Source organism: Myxocyprinus asiaticus, chromosome 2 (assembly GCF_019703515.2).
Source record: "Myxocyprinus asiaticus isolate MX2 ecotype Aquarium Trade chromosome 2, UBuf_Myxa_2, whole genome shotgun sequence".
NCBI classification, from domain to species: Eukaryota; Metazoa; Chordata; class Actinopteri; order Cypriniformes; family Catostomidae; genus Myxocyprinus; species Myxocyprinus asiaticus.
In genome coordinates, this window is record NC_059345.1 from 25,305,219 (window position 1) to 25,329,974 (window position 24,756).

The 24,756-nt window shown below is 40.8% G+C and overlaps 1 protein-coding gene across 1 annotated transcript; it reads left to right on the plus strand.

The window, feature by feature from the left end:
* Positions 1-323: 323 nt before the first annotated feature.
* LOC127414837 (cytochrome P450 26B1-like) lies at positions 324-23,454 on the plus strand. Its single transcript, XM_051653180.1, has 6 exons — positions 324-1,865; positions 10,256-10,480; positions 15,104-15,379; positions 15,539-15,694; positions 18,837-19,118; positions 21,051-23,454. The coding sequence occupies exons 1-6, from the start codon at positions 1,662-1,664 to the stop codon at positions 21,441-21,443; spliced, it is 1,536 nt and encodes a 511-aa protein (XP_051509140.1). The 5' UTR covers positions 324-1,661; the 3' UTR covers positions 21,444-23,454.
* The last annotated feature ends 1,302 nt before the right edge of the window (positions 23,455-24,756 follow it).

Here is a 24,756-nt window from a genome sequence, read left to right on the forward strand (position 1 = left end):
GCGTGAGTGAAAGAATGCTTTGGAAAATACCATAAAAAAGCAGAACACCCCTGCATTTCACACACACACACACACACACACACACACACACACACACACACACACACACACAGAGAGAGAGAGAGAGAGAGAGAGAGAGAGAGAGAGAGAGAGAGAATCTAGTTTTAGAAGGGGGGAGGGGGGAGTTGAGAGAGAGATAGTTTACAGAGGTCCCACTATTACTGTTGCGAACACAGAGTCGGAAGGAATAAATGAATGGTTTCAACTTTGCTTATTATAGGCACGTGCTTTAAAACACTTAACCTCGTTTTAGAGTCCTTTCGAATATCATTACACTTGATAGGTTTAAAGTAAGTTAAAAAATAATTGATGACGAGCATCTGTTTCATCCTGTGCATCAACTGTGCGCCTAGGGTACCAGAGGTAAAGAGGGTCGGCGAAACATCTGCGGTTCGGATCTGCTGCTTGTCTCAAATGCAGAGAATCATTACATAACTGGCCCTGAGTGATTATGATCATAAGGTGACCGTAATTCAAACTATCCACAGCTGTAATTGACGGCACCGTCACGAAACTGTCACTCTCTTCGCTGCTCTGGTGAAGCAGAGTTCGTTTAACTGAGAAATGGACTCAGTCGGATGAATGAATTTTAAATGTGGCTTAAGTTTACTCTTTCTCATGTGATAGATCGATCAACCATAGGCATATTCCTCGAGTCGCAGGTGATACGTTCTCGATTGAGTAAGACTTGCAATTATTTCTCTCTCTCTCTCTCTCTCTCTCTCTTTGGGCTCTCGTCCAGGTCCCGCACGCTCCAGCGGCCGGCCCGTTCACTTTTCACCCCGCCTCAGTTCGGTTGGGTGGGGTGAGGGGGGAGCCGCTTGCACCCTGGCCGAATGCCGCCTCGCTGCCTCCGCTATATAAACACACATTGGAGGCTCGCTGTGCGACTCGAACTCACATTGAGAAACTGTGTGTGAAGAGAGAGAGGTCGAGCGAGAACGAAAGCGAGAAGTAGTGAAAGCGCTTCAGAAAACGGGCTAGCGAGACGCACTTCAGTCATCTGAAGATTTTTACTGCTAATTGGCATCCAACTTCGGAGGATTATATCTCTCATTTATTTCTACGCCTTTCTTTTGACCATTGCTTGATTTTAGTGCATCTAAAGATATTATAGGTTTAAGTTCTTTTTTTTTTTTTTTTTTTTTTGTAGGAGATAAAAAAATAAAAAAAAATAAAATAAAAAAAAATACAGTAACTAAAAAGAATAACTCATTTCTAAACTAGATTTAGCAAAACTCAAGTTTGACAAATTCAGGCCACATTTATACATTTCCAAAAAATTCACGATGACAGTGGACACCGATTTGCATCCTCTAAAATGAGATGCCAACATTTAACCTCGATTTATAATATCCATCATTCAGTTAATTAAACAAGTCAGTTTATTCATTTACTGTTCATTGCAGAACTGGTGCGTTCATTTTCAGTGAGAAAAAACTTATTTTAAAAATCTGCTTAAGCTGTTTTTTTTTTTTTTTCCGAATAATTGTAGCAAATCACAACACAGTAAACCCCTGAAAACTCCTGAAAAGACGAACCACTGTAGTGCTCCTAACTCCAAAGAGATATTTGAAACAAGTCCCCGGACGTCCACAGTCATGCTCTTCGACAGTTTTGACCTTGTCTCGGCGCTGGTGACGCTGGCTGCGTGTTTAGCGTCCATGGCACTTCTTCTGGCCGTATCCCAGCAGCTCTGGCAGCTGAGATGGACTGCAACACGGGACAAGAGCTGCAAGTTGCCCATGCCTAAGGGCTCCATGGGATTCCCCATCATTGGAGAAACATGCCACTGGTTCTTTCAGGTAAGCACGTCGTCTCTCAATACATCTCATCGTAGACATCTTTGCTTTCCAAGTTTCCAGTCGCCTTGGTGTCGCGTGCGCGCCAGGCACCGCGGGTCCGTCCGTTCACTGCATAGTCTCCCTGTAGCTAACTGGGTTGTTAAACGCACATAAAGAGTAGGATAACGTCCACTAATGCTTTTTGCACGTGTTTGCTCGTGCGCAATATTGCGCTTTAAAAAGAGAACGATTTGCTGGCTAGTTATTCCCATGTGTCCTATTTTACCCGTGCCATATTTCCATGGTGTTAATAAGCTGTCTATTTTAGATATAGTCTACAGTTTTGTTTCATACAGTTCTCAAGCCACGTGGAACAACCTGTTTGCGACTGCCAAGAGCGGAGCGCGCCCTTCCAGAAATATTCTAGTCCTTGGCTTCTGATGCGCAAGAGTGCACCGCCAGTGAACTTGTCAGAGCGCATATACGAGAAGTGCGCGGGTGAGATTGATCGCGCTCACATTGAGTTTATGTGTAATTACGCGCGCAAGTTCCCCTGGAAAAACCCGCGTGACTTACAGTGCTGGTGATACCGTGCAGTTCTGTCATAATAGCCTGAGAGCGAGTGTGCGTATGGGACATGTAGGGGATCTCTATGATATCTTTCTTGGTAAGTCAAGTCAGATGGCTTCAATTAGAATAGTAGAAAATACGACCGCATGAAGGAAGCACACTGAAATGAACTAAAATAAATAAATAAATAAATAAATAATAATAATCATAATGTGATATTTTAAAAAGCACATTTTATTGGATGAACTTAAACCATAGACACAATAAAAAGCCATTTCATGTAGTAAATAAAAAAAAGACACATCATGAATACATGTATTAGGAATTCTTTCCATATTAAATCAGTGGTGCACATTGAGATGTCCTTGGGGCATTGGCTTGCAGTAGCTGGAGTGGGTTGCTTTAAACATACCCTCTTTGCTAAAATTCTGTAGGGAGGAAAGTCCTGGTCTGAGTGGTGCACAGATCAAATTATTTGGTCAGGAATAGATTCTCCAAACTTTTTGGAAATCCAGAAGAGAAATTCCATACAGTTGACACTCTCTATAAAAACAAACAGACCAACTCCATCTCTGAGTTATATATTGAAAATCAATAGGATTTGGATTCCTTCTTTCTTGCCAAACTTCATATCTCTTTAAGCGGTAACTTATAGCTTGCGCCAGGACGGAAGGGTGACTGAAAGCTACCGTGCAAACTTGCACTTTATTGTGCATGCATTGGTTTTCAACTATCTGTGTATATTGATGCATTTAAGACCCTGTTATCCCAGTCGGTTTGTCCATTTTGTGGTCCACATCTCTCAGTCTGTCTCCTTGAGACTCCAATCTCAACAGAACAGGGGAATCCAAAAGTGGGTCAGGTGTTTGATTGACAGATTTAAGGACTTCATATATTTGCCTTCACTTGTGGTGTCTGCGACACCTTTATGCAGTCAGTCAAAACGTATTATAAACAAACGCGTGTCGCATGTCTTTGTGTTGCTATACGTGATGTGCATGGTGCGATTGGCTCATTGTTACATTTTAGTTAGTATTAATAATAATTTATGATGGTATCATGCAAATATTTTTTCTCTCACATTTAATTTTTGTTGAAAATCTGTCGTTTTTTTCATTTCTTTCTTTCTTTCTTTCTTTCTTTCTTTCTTTCTTTCTTTCTTTCTCCATTAGTGACATTGACATATTAGGATGCTTTTGGTCTGTCTATGAACCCAAATATTACAATGATTTTTCAGCTCACCACAAAAATCTCTGGTGCGAACAAGTTTTTTCTAAGTTTTGGCTGAAATATCCATATAGAGCACAAACATAACTGTGACCAAACCAGTGCAATTACTTTATAATAATCTTTACTTTTTTGGTCAATTGCTTGAACATTACAGTGTAGTGGATACTGGTGAGATCAGACTGATCATTAAATATAAATTCAAGATAATCACAAAACACACAGATGCATGCAAACTCTCGGACACAAACACAAATGTATATGGACTCATTCAAACTCAAATGAACCTGTATAAGCAAACAGTTCTTATAAATACATGAATTACTTTATGAACTTTATGCATTCATTTACAAGTGTAGTGATAATTCCTTGATATTGTATGAATATATGTCAGAAAACTCTGTCTAACATGAGAAGTTATCATGCCACAGATCAGTTTTTGAGGGCACGTCTCATGCAGCGGGCAACCCTCCCTAACCTTGACCCAGATTGATCCTGTCTGGGTGGTAATAAAGCCGCCCTCCGGGGGGTAAGAAACCCCCCTTACACACACCCACACCTTGGGGCAAAGGGTACAGGGCTTGGGGCTCTGATCAGAATTCCAGAGAGCATGGCCTATACAGACCTGGGGATTTAAGAATAGTCTTCCAGCATCCCCTCTCTCTCGCTCTCTCCTGGGGCTTGTCAGGATTAGCAAGCATGAAACGGGCATTACTGGCACCAGCATGGTGTGGCCCCCTTTTCACCTCTGGAACGCACCAGCAACCCCTCAAACAGCCTCTTGTCTGTAGGAGTGAGGGGGGCTTGGCAGCAGTAGTGGGAGGAGGAGGAAGGTAGATGGATAGAAAAGAGAAGAAAAGGGGGTCCCCAGGGTGAGCACTCACACTGCACTGAACAACCATAATCTCTCTCCACAAAGTGTTTCCAGGTCAAAGGGGAGCCCATTCTCTCAGCTTGGCCTTGTTCGCCCACATTTAGGTTCTTTGCGCTTGTCTCGTGGGCTTTGGCATTGATTGAGCAGCACCGAGCAAAATCATTTCTCTCTTATGGCGATTGCAACCTGATACTCACTGAATTGCTTTACACCATATGTTGTTTCATTTATGCATAGCCATGTGCCCTTTTCCAATGACCCATTAGCACCCAGCACCACAATCATTCATTAATTCACCCTCTTTGGCAACAAAGTGCAGCATCTCCAAAGGGTGACTGATGGCAAAATAATGGGACCTCAGCTCCAACTGCCTCTGCTCCCTTTCCTCTCTCTCTGTTTATGTTCTCCTCTGCAGAAATGCCGTCTATACCCCAATGGAGACTGGCCAATGCACACATCCTGAGAGATTCCAACTGGCTATTTCAGTAAATGGACATATTATCTTGATTTACACTGAGACTGTGGGTCAGCACACAGAGAACTCCCCCTGCACAGTTACCTGCCCATTCTGAACCAATAAACACAGCAGCCACTAGACTAAGCCATGCAGACACACACACACACACACACACACACACACACACACACACGCACGCACACGCACACTTACACACAAGGACACACAGACAAGGGTCAGAATAATGATGGAGCCCTCTCATGTGCCAACCAAAACTTGCTTTACACTTTTTTCAAATCCCTCTGCTCCATCTATCTTTCTTTTCTTCGCGTCTTTCTTTATGGCAGTCGTATGCTCAAGAAACACATTGAGGTGATTCAAATTGCATATGAAATTGCACCCCCGCTCCTTTGCTTAGCGTCCCCGTGTTCAGGTCAGCCGTAGCTGATCTGAACAAATATAATTAAAAGTTTTTTTTTTGTGGTTTTAATAAAGGGGTCATTTGTATAACATTTCCACTGCCACACAAAGGCTACATTTATGTAGCGGGAGGCTCGACTGGTGTCCAATTTACACAGACATTTTTATTTTTAGTCCTGCGCACTCTGTGTGGAATGGGCCAGTGGAAAAAAAGTGGTCCTCTTTATTGCGCCCCCTTGTAAAATATCTGATAAATTTCTTTTCAAAATAAAAGAAACTATTGAAAGTGGCGAGTTAACTCTTAAACCACCAGACCAGACACCACGGCAGAGAACAGGCATGCTCTGTTTTATGTGAGGTCAAGAGAAATTTAAAAAAATCATAGAACTAAACACACTCATACACACATACATCTCATAGGTGTTTGAAAATTAACATCTAAACATCTATTTACTCAACACATCTCTTTTAATTCCACGTTCCAAACACATCCAGTTTATCATGTCAGCTATGTCTTCCTCAGCTGCCACGTCTGCCATAATTTCATTGTCCCGAGCAAAACTCAAAAGTTTATGGTTTGACGGAATAAATATGTCAGGTAGAAACGCAACAAAAGCCCCACTCAGCTGCAAGAGCTTTGCCCACATTATTGTCATACAGCGATGGCTGTTTCACAGTCCAAGTGACTACAGAAATCTTTTTCATCTTATCGCTGAAGATCATCTAACCTCACTGTCTAACAGAGTTCTTGAACTCAGTCTGCCTTCGTTCAAAACCAAAAGATTTTGAGTGACAGCCAATTTCACTTGCCGTTTGGACCAGTGAAGTAACAATAACTGTGTCCGTGCATCACAATGTGTGCGTGCAGAAGTGAATGAACGCACCTTTAACCGTGTGTGTGGGTTTGACAGTGCGAGCAAGCTGCAGATTATTACCTCATTGCTTTTCCAGGGTGTGTGGAGCTTTTGTGCGTCAGTGACCCTTTTGGGTTTTTTGTTTTATTTTCGTTCGCTGCACGTCTGAGCTTCTGTGGCCTCGTGAAATGAGGGAGGACATTTATCACCTTCTAGCCAAATGACATATGCGCAACGACGCCCAGCGAGTTTGTCTCCACATTTTGTATCATGACCTGTTCTGCTATTTCCAGCCCAGCTAGTTTTTCGCACAATTTTCTTATGTTCACCTCATTGTCAGTCACTTCTTACTCTCTCTAATATTCCCCATCTTTTAACTGCTCTCTCCTTTGTATTTTGCACTCACTTGATCTTGTACTGCACACTTCAGGACTGGACTGTTTTTGGCTGAAAGCTAAACTCCTTTTGGCTGCCCTACTGTGTACACTTGTTTAAGAGGGAACTGTTGGCCCCTACATTTGTGTAAATACACACATGTAGATGTGTGAAATGTATATGTATTTTTGGTAATGTAGTGTGTGACCATACATTGCACAGCTTCACTGTGTTTGTCTTCTACTCTCCTGGAGAGGGGGAAAAAGAGACCTGGCCTGGACAGCAAGTGGTGTTTAAAATGGATGTTCTTGTTCCCAGAATTATTAAACACCCGAAGTTCATGCAGGTTACAAGTGATGTCAAAACAGAAATTGTCTAAAGGGAATATATGACAAAACAACAATAAACAAATATAATATAATGCAAATTACAAGTTTGCTTGTGCATGAGTGTGTTTACACACATAAATCAACAGAGAAAGTGCCCTTATGTTGGGCATGTGTGAAATACAACCTTGTCCAAGATCTATCAGGTTGAAAACTGTTCCTTTCTCTTATGCTGACTGGTCCCACTGCTGAGATGTGAGCACGCACACACACACACACTCTCTCTCTCTCTCTCTCTGACACAACGCTCATCCATCATCACACACACTCAGTTCTCACCATGTGGTGAAAGATAGTACATTTATTTCCCCCCCTGTTCCCCTGTATGCTTTGGGATATGTGTGTGTGTGTGTAGTTGTTCGTGTCAGCATTACCCCTTGCCCTCACACCCACCTGATATGTGAAATCCTCAATCTCTTTAAGTATAGACTTGCTGTAAACTGGCCAGTGACGATTTCTCTCACCCCACACACTGTCCGCGCAGTGGCTTTTCCCCCAGTCTAACACCTGGCTAAATTCTGTTTGGCCACAGCCAGCAATGCTTTGGAGGAAACTCTGGTCATACTGTTTTAGGCGCAGAGAGGGCTTCCTTTCCTTCTTTATTTCTCAGAATACAATCTGTTTGTTTTCTGAAGCTCAGATTGTTCAGGTATGATGCTGAAATTATACTCCTGATAAAGAACCAATAAAGGCTTTGAAAAAAGTAGAATCCCAAAACGTTAATAATCTCTGAACTATAAAATGAAAACATGCACCTGCCGGAAAATTTAGTAAACTGAGAAAGAAAAGTGTGAAAAACAACAGTGTGAAAAATGGTTTAAGTTGTCCACCACTGCACAATTTACTGCCACATTTTCAGCCAGACCTGTGTTAACTTTGGCAGTTGAGAAAGTGAGACCTAATCCCCTTTTGTTTGACCTTGTCTAAAGTGTTAACGTGTATCCCCTGTCACACCCCCTGACATCTGTCACCCAGACATCTATTAGATGTGTACGTTTTTATCCAGAAGATGTAATTTTTCGAACATTTGCTCATCTATAATGTGCAATGTCTATAAAAGCTGTCGGATGTTAGAACAACAATTAATCTGATGTTTTCGCTGCGTTAAGATGTTTAGTAGATATTTTAAACATAAGATTTAGAGCGCAGATGATGCACTCATTACAGATGATTGGCAACATATGTATGCTAAGGGTTATTATGTAACTTGCTGGCAAGACTTCATTCATTAACTCATGTGTCTGTTTGTTTACATATTGAGGTGAGTAACCCAAACCTTGGCCACAAGTTCCCCAAAATGGGTGGAACACTGAGAACTTGCCCATCTCCAAAGAGACTGGTTGCTGGACTGAGAACTGAAAGGAAGGGAGATGGAAAGTGCTGAAGAAAACTTAGCCTGATAGTAAAAGCATCTAGTACTGTACGTGTTCATGGTCTGTCCCTTACATTTGAAACCATGGCAGAAATGTTGACATCAACTAGTCTGTCCATTCACAGACTTTCTAAGGGATGTTTTTGCGTCCGTTTGCGCTGTTTTTCAATTGTTTTTCAGATGTCTCTGACCATTGTGCCATGTCTCACTGTTTTTTTAGGGTCTTGTGAAGGAGCACCACTTTTTTAGACATCGTGCCAAGTTGAAATGAATCTCAACTGTTAAAAATGCTTCTGGAAACACGAGTTCTGTTCTTTTAGTTGTGCCGAATTTAGCTTTTTTAGCGCAAGAACGCATTAGATGTGAACAGCCCTCTAAAAAGGCTTTTAAACTACATTCGCACAAGCATCCACACATACTGAATTAAAGTGTATTAAGACCAGTTTCACTCAGTCAAACAAACAGGAAAGAAGTCATGCATGCTTCTAATCTTGTCCCCCCAAATGAGAGTGTAAGTGTTGGAGTCTGCTTGATGACACTGGTCACAAATCTTGGTGAGAGGAGGGGGAAAGGAGGCAAGAGGAGCAAACAGCTCTAATACCACTTTCTGCCATGGGGTCAGTATGTGTACATTTGTGTGTGTGAGGATGAGAGGTTACAGGCCGTCTTTATGTGCTCAGCAGAGGTCTCAAGGGCTACAGGCAATTACTGTATGTTATACAGAGCAACTCCCTCCAGAGCTAAGAGCCTTTTTCATGTTTATAACTGTGCACTTTAATGTGCATTATATGTAATATAAATACATTTCACAGTAGGATTAATGTAAAGTGTAAAATAATGCATTTAATTGTTTTAATATCCTCTACAATGTTTTGTTTTATATTTACAGCATAATTATGGTGTATGATATGGCCATTCCACCATTAGATACTATTCAGGTTCACGTCTCATGCCCTGAGAAAGCCAGAGTGTTGCCTAACAGTTGCTGTAAAGTTCCTTACACTTCCCATTCAGATATTTGGGGTGATCACTATGACTGTTCTTGAATCCTAGAGGTAAAGGTGTCAACCAGAGCTGAATGTTAGCAGGATCCACTAGATTCCTCACTTATTAGCACATTCAGATAGTCTTTTACACAACACATGACTTCTCCGAGTCAATGGCTGCACTTATTTGCTCATTAGATCACAGCATGATCCCAAAAGCTAAGCCTGAGCCACATCGTTGCTAATCGCTAAATCTAACCCACTTGCATAAAGAATTCTGTCAACAGGACCCTTATACACTTACAAAACAAAAACAAACAAGTGGGTTAATCCCACAGGGCTAACACCCTTCATTCCAAATATTTATTAGCCCTAACACCTCATCACATCTGTAATATCTAGTTGAGTACACCAAAAGCCCCTTAGCCTGCAATATTAAGGGCAATCGTGTGTGTTCCCTGGTCATTGAATGTTTTAGGGGGATATCGCAAAATTTAAGGCTAATAAATTGTTGGAGCTATCATAAAATGTAATCATTTATGCTGAGCGATCGCTTTAGCTAATATGATATTTCAATAGAACGCTAGTGTAATTGGCAGATAAACAGTTTTCTATTAAGTCTGTTCATCTGTTTTTTCTGCACTGCTGTTGAACAGCGGCACTCTGTCGCCACTGAATTTCCATAGGCACAGCAAAAAAAACAAAACAAAAACAAACATATTTTACTCTGATGGCAAAATGTTTACAGGGGACTGAGGCTATGTGTCTTGCAAAAATAGAATTCTGTATGAAAAACTGCTGCTCAATCATTGTTTATGTTTATTATGTAATATTTAAAAGCACAGTGTGTCTAAATGTGTTCCACCTTCCATACCTTTTTGTCTTTACAGGGTGCAGGGTTCCATGCTTCGAGAAGGCAGAAGTATGGGAACGTATTCAAGACTCACCTGCTCGGGCGGCCGCTGATCCGTGTCACAGGGGCTGAGAATGTGCGCAAAGTTCTGATGGGAGAGCACAGCCTGGTCACTGTGGACTGGCCCCAAAGTACCAGTACTCTACTTGGTCCCAACAGCCTGGCTAACTCCATAGGGGACATCCACCGCAAAAGGAGAAAGGTAAGGTTCATACACTGTTGTGTACATATTACATGCACACAAATATACACTACCGGTCAAAAGTTTTGAATCACTTGACTGAAATGTTTCTCATGATCTTAAAAATCTTTTGATCTTAAGGCGTATGCTTAAATGTTTGAAATTAGTTTTGTAGACAAAAATATAATTGTGCCACCATATTAATTTATGTCATTATAAAACTAAATTTTAATTTAATAAAAAAAAGTTTTTGAAATTGATGACTTGGACCAAATAATAAAGTAAAGCAGCCAATAAGTGCCCAACATAGATGGGAACTCCTTCAACACTGTTTAAAAAGCATCCCAGGGTGATACCTCAAGAAGTTGGTTGAGAAAATGTCAAGAGTACATGTCTGCAAATTCTAGGCAAAGGGTGACTACTTTGAAGATACTGAAATATAACACGGTTTTATTTTGGATAATGTTTAGTCACAACATAATTCCCATAGTTCCATTTATGTTTTGATGACTTTACTATTATTCTAAATGTGAAGAAAAAAAATTATAATAAAGAATAAGTGTTTCAAAACTTTTGACCAGTAGTGTACATATTTGAACCCACACATATTTAAAAACAGCTCGTGCAGTTTTATTTCAACACTCACAGACCCACATATATAAGCACACACATCCCTTATGTGGGAAGCTACCTTATCTCGTAATGGCTAGTACCATTTCTATGCATTACCAATGCCAGCAGATAGACAGTGGTGAGAAACAACATTCTGGATTAGAGGATGAAAGAGTGGAAGAAGGATAAAACAGACAGGAAGTAAGAGAGATGGAGTGAATGAAACAAGATAGTAAGAGGACTGTCAAAATAGATTTTTTGTGGACCCCGGTTCTCTTCAGTCTCTTGGAGGCTTGAGTTTCACCCTACACACCTGTCCCATTGAGGGGTCAGCGGGGTGTAATCAGTCCGGTTAATCGTCCAGGTGCAGGGCCTCACGCAAACCCCCTAATGACTGCTAATTATTCAGCACAAAGACTGCCTTATGGACCCCCTTCAGGCAGGTTGCAATGTCCTGCTTTGCACACTAATATCAAAAGTGTATTTTCATTTGTTCCTCAACCTCTCTGGAGATGTACCACATTAAGCACCACATATGACCCTGCGCTCTGACCCCAGCTTGGCTGGGATATGCAAAAACTGGGGGCAGTGGTGGCTCAGTGGTTTAGGCTTTGGGTTACTGATCAGAAGGTTGGGGGTTCAAGCCCCAGCACCACCAGGATGCCACTGTTGGGCCCTTGAGCAAGGCCCTTGACCCTATCTGCTCCAGGGGCACCATATCATGGCTGACCCTGCACTCTGACCCCAGTTTAGCTGGGATATGTGGAAAAAAAGAATTTCACTGTATATGTGTGTTAAATAAAATTATAAATTTTTATTACATATTGGAATATGCAGGGATTTCCAATATGTATACCGCATATTAGAAATCCTCACTTTCAGGTTAAGTCGGGCTAAGCAGGTTAAGATGAAATTTGTAAATTCTGCAGCACAAGTGTTACCAAACGGAATCGCAAAAATAATCACTGTTTTCAGACTGATTCTAAAAAACATCCCCCTGTATTCTATTGGTCAAACAAATGTTTCTGTCAGACTGGGTCATTCAAAGAAACAGAGGAATATTTTGATAGTGCCACAGAGCCACTGTGTTAGTTTTCAGTGACATCAACATAAGATGGGATATGAGAAAGAATAAAATAAAAAATAAAAATAAATAAATAAAATACACACATCAGGTTTAAAGAAACATACCTTATACATATGGAAGTAGTTCAAAGATAAATCAACATTTCTTCAAGTAGTAATCACCTGTTTATCCTTAGAGGAGTTCTCTCCTTATTAACTTACAGACTGTGTAATGATTAAACTTACTTCCTGAGTCCTGACTCTAATCCTTCCTTCCCTGGACAAAGCAACATGAGAACTGCCATGTGCCAGAGGTGTTTAATTGAACATCAATCTCAACAATAACATCAGCAAGCCTTCTAAACACCCCTAAACCCTCTGGGACATCAGGTTACAGTTCATACCAAAGAAAGGAATTGCTTTACATTGTCACGTCGTAGAGTGCAAGAAATTGATAAATTACAGATTTATAATTTCCTTAAAGTTACTAGCATTTTATGTGCCAAGAGTTAAATCTGATGTTTGTGGTCTTTCTGTTAATGGGAATTACAATTAAAAGCTTGGAAAAAAATATGAATCTGTGTTTTGCTCACTAACATGATGCACAGCAGTTCCCTGAGTAACATTAGATGCACTAAAATCAGACTTTCGTTAAGTAGTGGATTTGGTGAGGTGTTGAATTTACAAGGTTGGCCAGTAGAGGGCACAGGTTTTAAAGATGCAGCTCACCTGCTTGCTCTAAAGAGCTCTCTCTTAAAGAGGGATTTTGTGTTAGTCAGCGGGGCAGAGAGAGAGAGAGAGAGAGAGAGAGAGAGAGAGAGAGAGAGAGAGAGAGAGAGAGAGAGAGAGAGAGAGAGAGAGAGAGAGAGAGAGAGAGAGAGAGAGAGAGAGAGAGCGCGCGCCTGGGAAAGTAGAGAGAAGTGTAAAGAAAGCGAATGGCTGGGTGGGGGAAGAAGAAAGAATAAAGAGGTCTTTACATTCTGGTCAAACCAGCAGCTTTGAGCAGTTTCATATAATTTAAGACATATGGAAATTATTAGGGTGGGGGAGCTTTAAAAGGCTTTGTGGAAGTGTGTGTGTGTGTGTGTGTGTGCGCACGTATGTGGAAAGTGCAGTACAAGAAGTCACGTTTTGTAATGAAGACAGACAGCTGTTTTTTTTTCCAGTAGTGTTCAGAGTCCTGTATAACTGGCATTAGCGGAGCTTGAGTGACGTCTGTCCAGTAAGCAAAGACTCCCCAAAGGAAAACAGTAACCTTCAATAAAATAAATCCACTCAGAACCCAAACCAATAAGCAGTGTAAATATAGTGCTGTATTACATATATTATTTCATGGGTAGAAGTGAACAGAGATGTGTGACGTAAACATGTCTACACACACACAGCCACTCAGGATCAGATATAAGTGATGTAGTGGAGTTGACAGATCACTGAACATGCAGACAGATACAGGGAGAAAGGCACTGGAAAACAAACAAAGTGTTGGTGGAGAGTGGATTAGGCAGATGTAGCATAGAGCACTTCTATTGAAAAGACCAGCTTAACCAGCATTCAGTAACCATGCTGGTCTAGACTGGTTTATGCTGGTTAGGTGCTGGACTAGCTGTGGACCAACATAGCCATGTTGCTCACCAACAAAACTTAGCTAATGAAGCTGGTCAAAGCCTTGTTGGTTAAGCTAGTCAAAAAGCTTTTTTTGGAACACCAACCATGTTGTAAACCAGCATGCAAAACATAACAGATGCTGGTGATCAGCTATACTGGGTTCTTTGTCCTTTTCTATTTATTTTTATTTTTTTTTTATTTTTTGTACTACTGTAACAATTATAGGGATCAGAAGTAGGTAGGAAGGGTGACTAAATGATACACTAACAGAAATTGAATAAGAGTTAAACTAGTTATAGAGTTAGAGAGGAAGAAGTGAGTCTGGTCAGCATGACTCTACACACCACAGAGGAACAGAGAGGAAAGGAGACACAAAGAAATAGGCCTTGGTGGGAGAAAATCAGACGTGAGGAAAGAGAAGGACAGAGCAAGACAGGAGGAAACATGAGTCTCCACCCTCCTTCCCTTTACCACTGTGGAAAAGCGGGGCAGAGCCACGCTGTTTGAAGTGAGATGGCATATAAAAGTTCTATTGTTAGTCGACAGCACTGGCAGGTGGATGCTATTTCACTAAACAAACCAGTACAACTGAGGCACATTAGAACTGCATCTATGTGGCCAGGAAAATCTTACCTACCCTTTTTACTCTCACTGCTGATGCAGAGGGAAACTCTCTCTCAGAACATTACACAAATATTCAGAGAGAGAGAAAGAGAGAGAGAGAGAGAGAGAGAGAGAGAGAGAGAGAGAGGTGGAGGTACTGTAGGTGAGTGGCAGTTAAGAATTAGAGAAGGTCAAAATTAGTGGGGACTTTAGAATTAATGGCAATGTTCCATGCTTCAGGCTTAAAGAAACATAAGCTTGTCCTTTAGCAGCTGACTGTGGCTGAAGGATAATATTTTAATGGCATTTCTCATGTGAATGGCTCTGACATGCTGGGTTGTGATTTTATGGGTTAGTTGTATTGTTGGAAGCGTAATTCTGAAATGAAGGTCCATATTTCTGTTAACAAATGTATTTAAAGGTTTTTGGAACACTACAGCTCAGCTGGGCCAGTTAGAGTATTTTTGTGTGGCATTTGGCAAAATAATAATACTAATTTGTTTTGAGCAACAAGAATACTGCTTATTCACATACTGTACCTATCAATTTATCAGACTACCAACAGATTGCAAAACAGTTTATCATGCCATTTGTGTTTAGGTTTGGTATTTACATTAGTTCCCTAGTGCATTTTGGCCATTCATTATATGAAGTAGAAACTGAATTGCCTATCAAATACTGTAGAAACACATCAAAGCAAACTATAACCTAAACATCAAAACACAACAGATTCACCACACTTTCAATTCTATTACTCAGATCTTTGCAAAAGTCTTCAGTCATGAAGCTCTGGAGAGCTACCTGCCCAAGATCCAGCTGGTTATTCAGGAGACCCTGCGGGTGTGGAGCTCCAATCCCGAGCCTATCAATGTGTACCGTGAGTCCCAGCGTCTCTCCTTCCACATGGCGGTGCGTGTGCTCCTGGGTTTCCGAGTCTCTGAAGAGGAGATGCACTGTCTGTTCCACACTTTTCAGGAGTTTGTGGAGAATGTCTTTAGTCTTCCCATCGATGTGCCATTTAGTGGTTATAGGAAGGTAAAATGGCACTATATATTTTCTAAAATGTTTAAATTCGCAATTAATATGTTATTTGGATGTTTACTTGTACTTCAGTGGGGATACTTTTCTATACAGCATGCATTCTCTGAGGTGGTAAACTCACTTGTTTTGTATGTGTGTTTTGCATGTGTGCAGGGCATTCGTGCAAGAGACTCACTCCAGAAAAGTATAGAAAAAGCCATCCGAGAGAAGCCACTCCACTCACAGGGGAAAGATTATACTGATGCTCTTGATGTGCTTCTAGAGAGCGCCAAGGAAAACAACACAGAGCTTACAATGCAGGAGCTCAAGGTGAGTGAACCATCACTTTTACACTGTAGCTGTGTTCATGAACCTTATGAGCTAAATATCGAGCATTTTAAGACATCAAAGGTGTGCTCCCAAACTAGATAGCATTGCATGTAGTGCTGTCACGATTATGAAATTTGGCTGACGAGTATTTATCAAACAAATAATTGCGATTCTGACAATTAATTGTCTCTTTTAGCGCTATGACAATTAATTGTCTCTTTAAGGGTTTTCACAATTAATTGTCATATAATTTTCATATTTCTTAAGGTGTGCTTTTTTCTGCATGTGTGCTTCGTACACTTTAAGAAGTCATTTTTACACGTTTAACTTGAAAAATAAAAACCAAATAATAAAATAGGGAGATGTGATTTCCTTTTAAGGCTTTAAAAGTAGGCTATTGAAAATGTCATATTTTAATTTAATTCTGCTCAAATGAACAAAAGGACTTGAATAAAGATTCATTCATTTTGCTGAACGAGACTCAAAGATTCAAGTCAGTAAAATCCGATCTTCCCATCACTAATTCAGAGCGCTTGAGAAGCTCTTCACGCGCTCTTCCAGTCAGGAGCTGGTTTGCGTCCGTGGTGCGGCTCATAGTAATGGGAAGTCCAATTCTTTTCCGCGAACCGGTTCTTTTGGACGGTTCGTTTCAATGAACTGGTTAAAAAAACGGATTCACCAGTTCATTTATGTTCATTTGGAATTAGAATGCCCAATAATCGCGGTTGTCTCAAATAACCGCGGTTAGATTAAAAAACTGCGATCAGATGGTTATTTAATAATCGCCACAGGCCTAAATGCATGTATCCTAAATAAATATATCACAAAGCAATTCCAAGATGCATGGCAATGAGCTTTGTGGGAAAAAACAATCCAAGATGGTGGACAGTCGAGATAAATGTTAATTATAAACATACAGTATTAAGACAATAAAAAGCATTGTTCAAATAGTTCCAGTTGCAATCATTCAAATGGGTTGTGTCACCCAATATGTTACCCATAGTGCAATGTGTCCTTTGCATTTTCTGTGCTTTTAAAACATTCACGTTGTTAGCCTAGCAAAATGCTAACAATAAAGTAAAAAAAAAAAAAAAACATCATGCTAATAAAGTCTTTGGAATAAACTGTTAGTGCTTTGTTTGATGCGCATGAGTGACCTTAAAGAGCACCTATTATGGTTTTTCAAATATTACCTTTCATGTAGTGTGTTATATAGCTGTTTGTAAATATAAAAAAGTCTGCAAAGTTTCAAAAATCAAAGTGCACGAAATATGGAGTTATTGACAACCAAAAGAAAGAACCGATTCTGAACACCTGAAATGAGTCCTTAGTAATTCCAGACTTACTTCCTGTACTAACCTACGTTAGCCTCTGCTAACCGGCTAACTCACGTTATTGTCAAACTACATATAAACTTACCACTGAGAAACGTCCTGTTCTCGTCGTGCTTGAGATGGTGGTTCGGGTTGATCTTCCGATGTATCAATATCGGACTCGGGCTCAGGCTCAAATTGGTAAGGTAAAACAGACATTTATTCAGATGGAGCTGAAACTCGGATATGGAAGTGGGCGATTCCTTTCCGACACGCGCTGTAAGCGGTAGACCAATCACAACAGACTGGGACATCTGACCAATCAGAGCAGAGTAGGCTCTCTGAAAGGAGGAGTTTAGAATGAATCCTTTAGAATGGATCATTGAAGGAGTCGTTTTTGACACTGGGAAACAAAGGTAATGCTGCAATTTAAATTATGAGCAAATTAAAGTGTTTTTTGACCTTGGATGCATGTAAATCTATTGTGAGACCTTTAAAACAAAATAATAGGTGCACTTTAAGAGAATTGCTGCCTTCAGATCAGTTACTTACTGTATGAAGTTCCATGACAAATAGGATGCTGCCTCAGAAGGTAGCTGCCTATTTTGGCAGTGAGCAAAGCAAATCACCTGTGTCTCTATAATAGAGTCTCTCTGAAACAATGTGCTGTGTTACTGAAGAAACTTTGGAAATATCAGAATTTTAAATCACCAAACATTTCAAGTTACATTTCAAGGTGATTTGTTTTGTAGATTTGACAAAAGTCATCCACATGCATGTTTCGATATTTTGGTTTGGTTTGGTTTGGTTTTGCCTCACTTCATAATCACCTGCAAGATATGTGTGTGTTTTGGGACGTTGTGTCTTTTTGTCTGCTGAAAAAACATTACTCATCCATAAAACCACTCACAGATTTCACCACATAGTCTTTCTCTTTGTATTTAGCATGTTCTTTCAACAGATTTTTCTGTTTTTAGTGTGAGATCAAAAGAATGATTACTTGATTACTTAAAGGCAGTGCCTTTATTATAAAGCACCTTTCCCACTGACTACTATCTTTATTTCTTCTACTCTTTCCGCTCTCATGCCACAGCTGGGTGATGTAGACATTGTGACACAGACAGCCAATAAATGCTGTCCTGTTGGCAGCTGTTACCTGGTTATTTCACTCAGCTGAGATGTTTCAAAGGGTTTTCTTTTCTGAGGTACATGCATAGTCTCCACACCACTTGCTCTCATCCTCAGACAGTGGTAGGCAGGCGTGGCTCCCGGGGCTGTCAACACCAACTCACTGGCAAGCAGTTAAAAAAGGGAGGGAGAGAGAAGAGAGAGAGAAAAGAAAACCTTTGACTTGTGGAAGATAGCTGCCAAACCTCAGTGAAAAAAAGGGAGAGAAAGAAGGAAAGAAAAGAAATAAAGAAGCTCAGGAAATGTCAGATTGCAGCACAGTAGCTGACTGCTGAATTAGTGCCATTTTCCATGTACTCATCCTTTAATTGGGACATACTCCATATCATGTTAATAGGAATATGGAAGCATTCTATAAGCAACCCAAATATCTTAGTCAGAACATTGTCCATTGATTAGAGCCAATTAGAGTTGTGCTGTTGCAGTATTTCGTCTAGACATAAATCGGGGGTTGCATTGGCAGTAGAGTAGTGTTCTATGATTAAACTTTCTTTCCTTTGCTTCAGTTACTAGATTGAAAGTTTACCAAACTTTACACAGTGTCTGAACCCTTGTTCTCCTACATCTGTCAAAGTTGCCAGAAATGTTTACCAATAACAAGAAGTGAGAATTACGAGAAAATCTTTCTTGTTCCCCTTCAGGAGTCCACAATTGAGCTGATCTTTGCTGCTTTTGCCACAACAGCCAGCGCCAGCACATCTCTGATCATGCAATTTCTGCGACACCCCGCGGTCCTGGAGAAGCTGCGTGAGGAGCTGCGAAGTTATGGCCTGCTCCATGATGGCTGTCTGTGCCAGGGAGAGCTACACCTGGACAGCATCATTAGCCTCAAGTACCTTGACTGCGTGATCAAAGAGGTCCTGCGTCTCTTTGCCCCCGTTTCTGGAGGCTACCGCATTGCCACACAGACCTTTGAGTTGGATGTAAGTTGTTACTGTGGATATGTAGCGACTGTCATAGCTTCACACCTTGAATATGTCATTGCAGTGATTTTGACCTGTTTTCTTTTTGTAGTTCTGATGTTATTTTGTTGCACTAATTGGTAATTTGTTGATAATATCATCACTCTGTGCAAATACGTGAATGCAAACGCTTCTAGCTACAAGCTTGATTTCGTGCATCGTTGTGTTCCGAAATGCCAGTGTCAGATGGTGATTCATTACACAACATGGGAGTTCTAAACAGAAGTTAGGGAGGAGCATGTTCATTTAATCCGACCAATCACAACACTAGTGTTAGCATATATAAACTTCTGCTTACCTCACTTTTGCAACAATTCTTCTGGCATCCCCCCTCAATCCAAACTCTACTTCATGTCTATTTCACAAGTTTGCATTTCCACCTAGCCCCTAAAGTGGAAATGGTAAACAGATTGTTAATGGTAAAATGTTTTGGCTTGGTGTCCGTAAAGGAGGGGCTCGAGCATAAGGGCCTTGGGCATGCAGCTTGCCCCAGGCTCCAACCCCCCACCCCCCCAGTACTACTTAACTAAAGTAGGTTAAGGTTAATAATCAAGGAGGGGCAGGGGCAGTGGAGGGATGCCGAAAGAGTCCATGCCTGCTGGCAGGCTTTCCCCACCATCCTTGAGACCTGGGAGGGAGACAAGGGGAGGGAAAAGGGGAGAAGGAAAGAGCGAGGCGGAGCAACAGTGAGAGAAAGAGAGGAGAGAGAGAAAAAAATTGCTCGCTGGAGGGGCCTGGGTAGCTCAGTGGCAAAAGACACTGGCTACCACCCCTGGAGTTTGCTAGTTCGAATCCCAGGGCGTGCTGAGTGGCTCCAGCCAGGTCTCCTAAGCAACCAAATTGGCCCGGTTGCTAGGGAGGGTAGAGTCACATGGGGTAACCTCCTCGTGGTCGCTATAATGTGGTTTGTTCTCGGTGGGGCGTGTGGTGAGTTGAGCGTGGATACTGCGGTGGATGGCATGAAGCCTCCACACGCGCTATGTCTCCGTGGCAACGCGCTCAACAAGCCATGTGATAAGATGCGCTGGTTGACGGTCTCAGATGGGGAGGCAGCTGGGATTCGTCCTCCACCACCCGGATTGATGCAAATCACTACGCGACCACGAGGACTTAAAAGTGCACACAGTTCACACTGTTGCCTGGTCCTCGACCACTCCTCCACCTTCTGGTGGATGACAGCCACTCCTCCCTGGGCGGACAGCAGTGAGTCCTCCCCTCGCGGTTGGCGGCCGTTCCTCCGCATCCAGGGTGCTCCTTTGGGTGGACGGCAGTGGCGAGGACTCCACAACAGCGCATCCCTCCTCCTTCCCAGGTTTCGGAACCAGTGTAACCCGGGGGGAGGGGGGGGGGTTAAAATGGGAAAGGAGGAGGCAGGAACCGGACGAACCATTAAAGTAATATTTAATGAAAACTTAAACAAAAAGACACAAACATAAACATACACACGCCAGCTGCATGTGGCTCTCTCTCTCTCTCTCTTGAACTGCCACATCCAGTTTGTCTTTATCCCTCTCCTTGGCTGATTTGCCCGATTGGGGGCCGGTCGTGTGCACTCACGGCCCAGACTCACCCTCTTCCTCGCCACAGTTATCACTTCTGTTAATCGGTTAAGTGAACATGGTAATCGGCCAATGCTGATAATCACAAAATGGCCAAATGTCGGCCGATTAATCAGCCTGGCAGATATATCGGTTTTTCACTACTATTTATTACTATTTAAGTAAGTCCAGAGCAGTACTTAGAGCTCCGGTCGAGTACCAAGCTTGAGTCCTCCATTATGGACAGTGATTAAAAGGAAAATATTAGTCTGCATTCATGTACTTGCGTAAAGTTTGTTTCTGGTCATATCCTTGTTAAAAGTCCCTTCTAACCAACTGTTCCTCCCTCTCTTAGGGTGTGCAAGTACCCAAAGGCTGGAGTGTCATGTACAGCATCCGTGACACCCATGACACATCGGTTGTGTTTAAGGATGTGGAGTCATTTGACCCTGACCGTTTCAGTTCAGAGCGGAGTGAGGACCGTGAGGGCCGCTTCCACTACCTACCCTTTGGTGGGGGTGTTCGCTCCTGCTTGGGCAAGCAGCTGGCCACTCTCTTCCTCAAACTTCTGGCCGTGGAGCTCGCTGGAGGCAGTCGCTTCGAGTTAGCCACGCGGACGTTCCCCCGCATGGTTTCAGTCCCTGTGGTGCACCCCACCGACGGCCTTCGCGTAAAATTCTTCGGCCTTGACTCCAACCAGAACCAGATCATGGCCAAGTCAAATGACATGCTGGATGCCACCGTCTGACAGATTAAGGGGGAGGAAAAGGAGGAGAAGAAAGAAAAAGCAGACTTTTTGCCCTCTCTGATGGTAAATCAAGAGAGTTGTCATCAGAATCTTTTTCTAAAAGACAGTCTCATCTGCCAAAAATGTATAGTCTATCATTTGTAAAGAAAATTCAAGAAAATGTAACAAAAATATATAAATGTATTGAACATATTGCTACATCAGGAGAGCACAAGTAAGATTTGAAGATAGATCTGGAGGTTTAAAGGGACAGTCATATACGCATCTTCCAATGTAGATGTCACAGGGTATGGCCAGTTCTGCTTTAACCAGCACATGACGGGTCTGGAGGAATCAGTCTTGAAATTTTTTGTGATTAGAAGTTATGTATGTGTATGAGTGTTTTATATGTTTTTGTTTATTTGAGTGTGTGAATGGTGAATCGTCATTTATATGTATATATAGTATGTGTGTTTTTCTGGTTCTCGTGTGCGCCTGTGTATGTAAATACATTATATGTTTTTTCTTGTGTGTCTCTGAGTGTGTGTTTGTGTGCATGGACAAGTTGTTATTCAGCTAAGGTATTAGGAGTTAGAGTAGGCAGTGTAAACTAGAATGAATGGGAGGATTGTGTAATTACTCAGGTGTGTTAGCAGTACAGAAGGAGCTTTCAGACTAATCCAGTACCTGTTATACATGCTCTGTACATAAGTGACAATTTATAATATTCTTTTTAAGAGAGTGTGATGAGAAGAAATATGAAGAAAGATATATAAATAGAAAGGGAGCATGAGAAAAAATGAACCTGTGCTTTATTACAGCAATGTCACATGACATAATCTCTGTCTAATTTTGGCTGTGCGTGTCTGTTTTAAAGTTGGGCTCTCAAAACAAGCTATAGAGGGAATGAGGGACTCATACCTGCTGCAAATTTTATATCTGAAAACATTTATAAAAATGAATGATAACTGTTATATATGCTGCTTTGGGAGTTGCTTTTTATTTATATGATGGAGCAGATTGGCCACTGATCTCAATAAAGGAGAAGGACGCTGCTTGGCATTGCATCAATATAAAAAGAAATTATACTAAAGATACAGTAGATGATGGCGGAACTGAGTGGCCAATCATCAATCTATAACTCCTACTATATACCACCAGTCAAGAGAGTTTTCTTGTGATGCCTTTGAAGAGACTTAATGGCCACAGGGACTCTGCATGTGGATGACTTGCTGTAGGTTTGAGAGAGAGGCACTAGGACTCTGGTTGAAATGAGAAACACTATGGGGCTCTTCCTTCACTTCCTCTACAGGCTGCGAAGGACTTTTCTTTGATGAAATATGCCACTGATCTTTTTTCATGAATGAATGAATGAATGGATGAATTAAAATAATTAATGTCTGCTGCTTTCAGTGTGCCATTTTCTAACAGAGAGTAACCTTTCTCTGCAGTTGAGATTTACAATTTCTGAGCAAATGTTCATGTTGTGAGTGCAAAGAGGGATTTAGCATTTCACCTACTATGGGTAAAGCATATTTGCATTGTCTAATATCCTAATATTCTTACTATTATTATTATTATTATTGTAATAAATCTTATTTTAAGTGCTATTTTTGTTATATTTCAGAATAGAGTTCTAGTATAAGTAAAGTCTGTTGGTAAATACTGTTCTATTTAGAATTAAATGAATTTCAGTTATATTGTAAACAGTGTTTAAATGTTAATAAGGTTTTATCTTATTGTAATAATTATAATTTTGTTATCATTATTATCTTTGCATTAGTTAATATTAATAAACAGAAGCACTTGCGAGGTATGTTTATTTTGGGTGCCATTTGACTACATGTTCTGTTTTTTTTGTTTTGTTTTTGTTTTTTGAGTTTGTCTGTACATATATTTGATTTCTTTTTACAAATTCACATTTCACTTAGTTCAAATATGAATGTTTCTCCCTCCTTTTTTGTTACAGTGATTCTTAAATGTACTTGGTAATTTTATAAACCCTTGTAATAAACTATAATGTGAAAATCAATCATTCAGTCCTATTTTTTTCCCCTAATTTCTTGCTTCACTCAACAACATTAACAGCTTATTTTATTTTGACTCAGAGTATCAGGATATGTTTTTAACATGATATTTTAATTATGGCAAAAAATATTTTAATTGTTAACCACATATAAGTCTGGGTCATTGTTTTATGTCACATGGCAACCACAGTAGATTTGTTAGATGAATTGAAAAGTGATCTTATTTGTTCTTTCTTTTTGACATCATGATGCAAAGCTAATAGCTTAACTGCATTTCAGAGTAGCAAGGTGGTAGCTTCGCTAGTTTTTAAATCAAGTAGGTTTCAGTAGCGAAGCTATATTTTTGACTAGGTAGAGGCTACATCATTCCTTTCACCCGGTGTTTCCTATTGCCTGTGTTCAATCAAAACTAAAGATGTCCGATGACAAATTAATCGCTCACCTGATTCGGTTTTTTCAAATGAATTGGTCACACGTGATAGGAAAGCAGTCTGAATCGGTTCACAATTCAATATGAATGCATCAGAAAGCTTGCGTGCGCACTGCTGAATCATTTGTGCGTGCTCTCACTTGCCAATAAGCTTACGGAGTACTTTATAACATGGAAACTAAAGATAACGTTGGTTGCAGTGGATCTACAATTAATGGAAAGGAAACCAGCAAATGCATCCTATTGTTGCCAGTGATGAAGAAGGTCTTTATAAAGTTCAACACTTTTGCAGCTTGTAAACGACTTCTGCAGGTAAATATATTTTCCAACCAAAAGAGTATCAAAACACGTATTAGCCTACACGAAAACACATTAAAAAAAGTACCACTGTACCATTACCTGGACACACTATGTTAATACAATGGTAGGCTATATGAATATAGTATTCATATAGTGAAGTACCATGGTATTTTTTTTAATTACCTTTAAGCACCATGTAAATTCAATTGCATATGAATATGGTAATCATATATCAATTTACCATGGTAGTTACATGATATTCTTTGATGTAATTTGAAGCACCATGCAAATACAGAATGGTACATAAATATGGTCATTGTATATCAAAGTACCATGGTATTACCATCTGATTCCACCAGATATCACATTGTTATTGACCAGATGTGGTCTCTCACTCTCACTCTCACACTCACACTCACACTCACACTCACACTCACTCTCACTCTCACTCTCACACTCACACTCACTCTCACACTCACACTCACACTCACACTCACACTCACTCTCACACTCACACTCACTCTCACACTCACACTCACTCTCACACTCACTCTCACACTCACACTCACACTCACTC

What these genes read in the sequence shown, in the direction of transcription:
- LOC127414837 (XM_051653180.1), top strand. Translation starts at nt 1,662, where the DNA reads ATGCTCTTCGACAGTTTTGACCTTGTCTCGGCGCTGGTGACGCTGGCT. An exon ending in TCCACCGCAAAAGGAGAAAG is followed by an intron (nt 10,481 to 15,103) that starts GTAAGGTTCATA and finishes TCTATTACTCAG; the next exon opens with ATCTTTGCAAAAGTCTTCAG. An exon ending in CACAGACCTTTGAGTTGGAT is followed by an intron (nt 19,119 to 21,050) that starts GTAAGTTGTTAC and finishes TCCCTCTCTTAG; the next exon opens with GGTGTGCAAGTACCCAAAGG.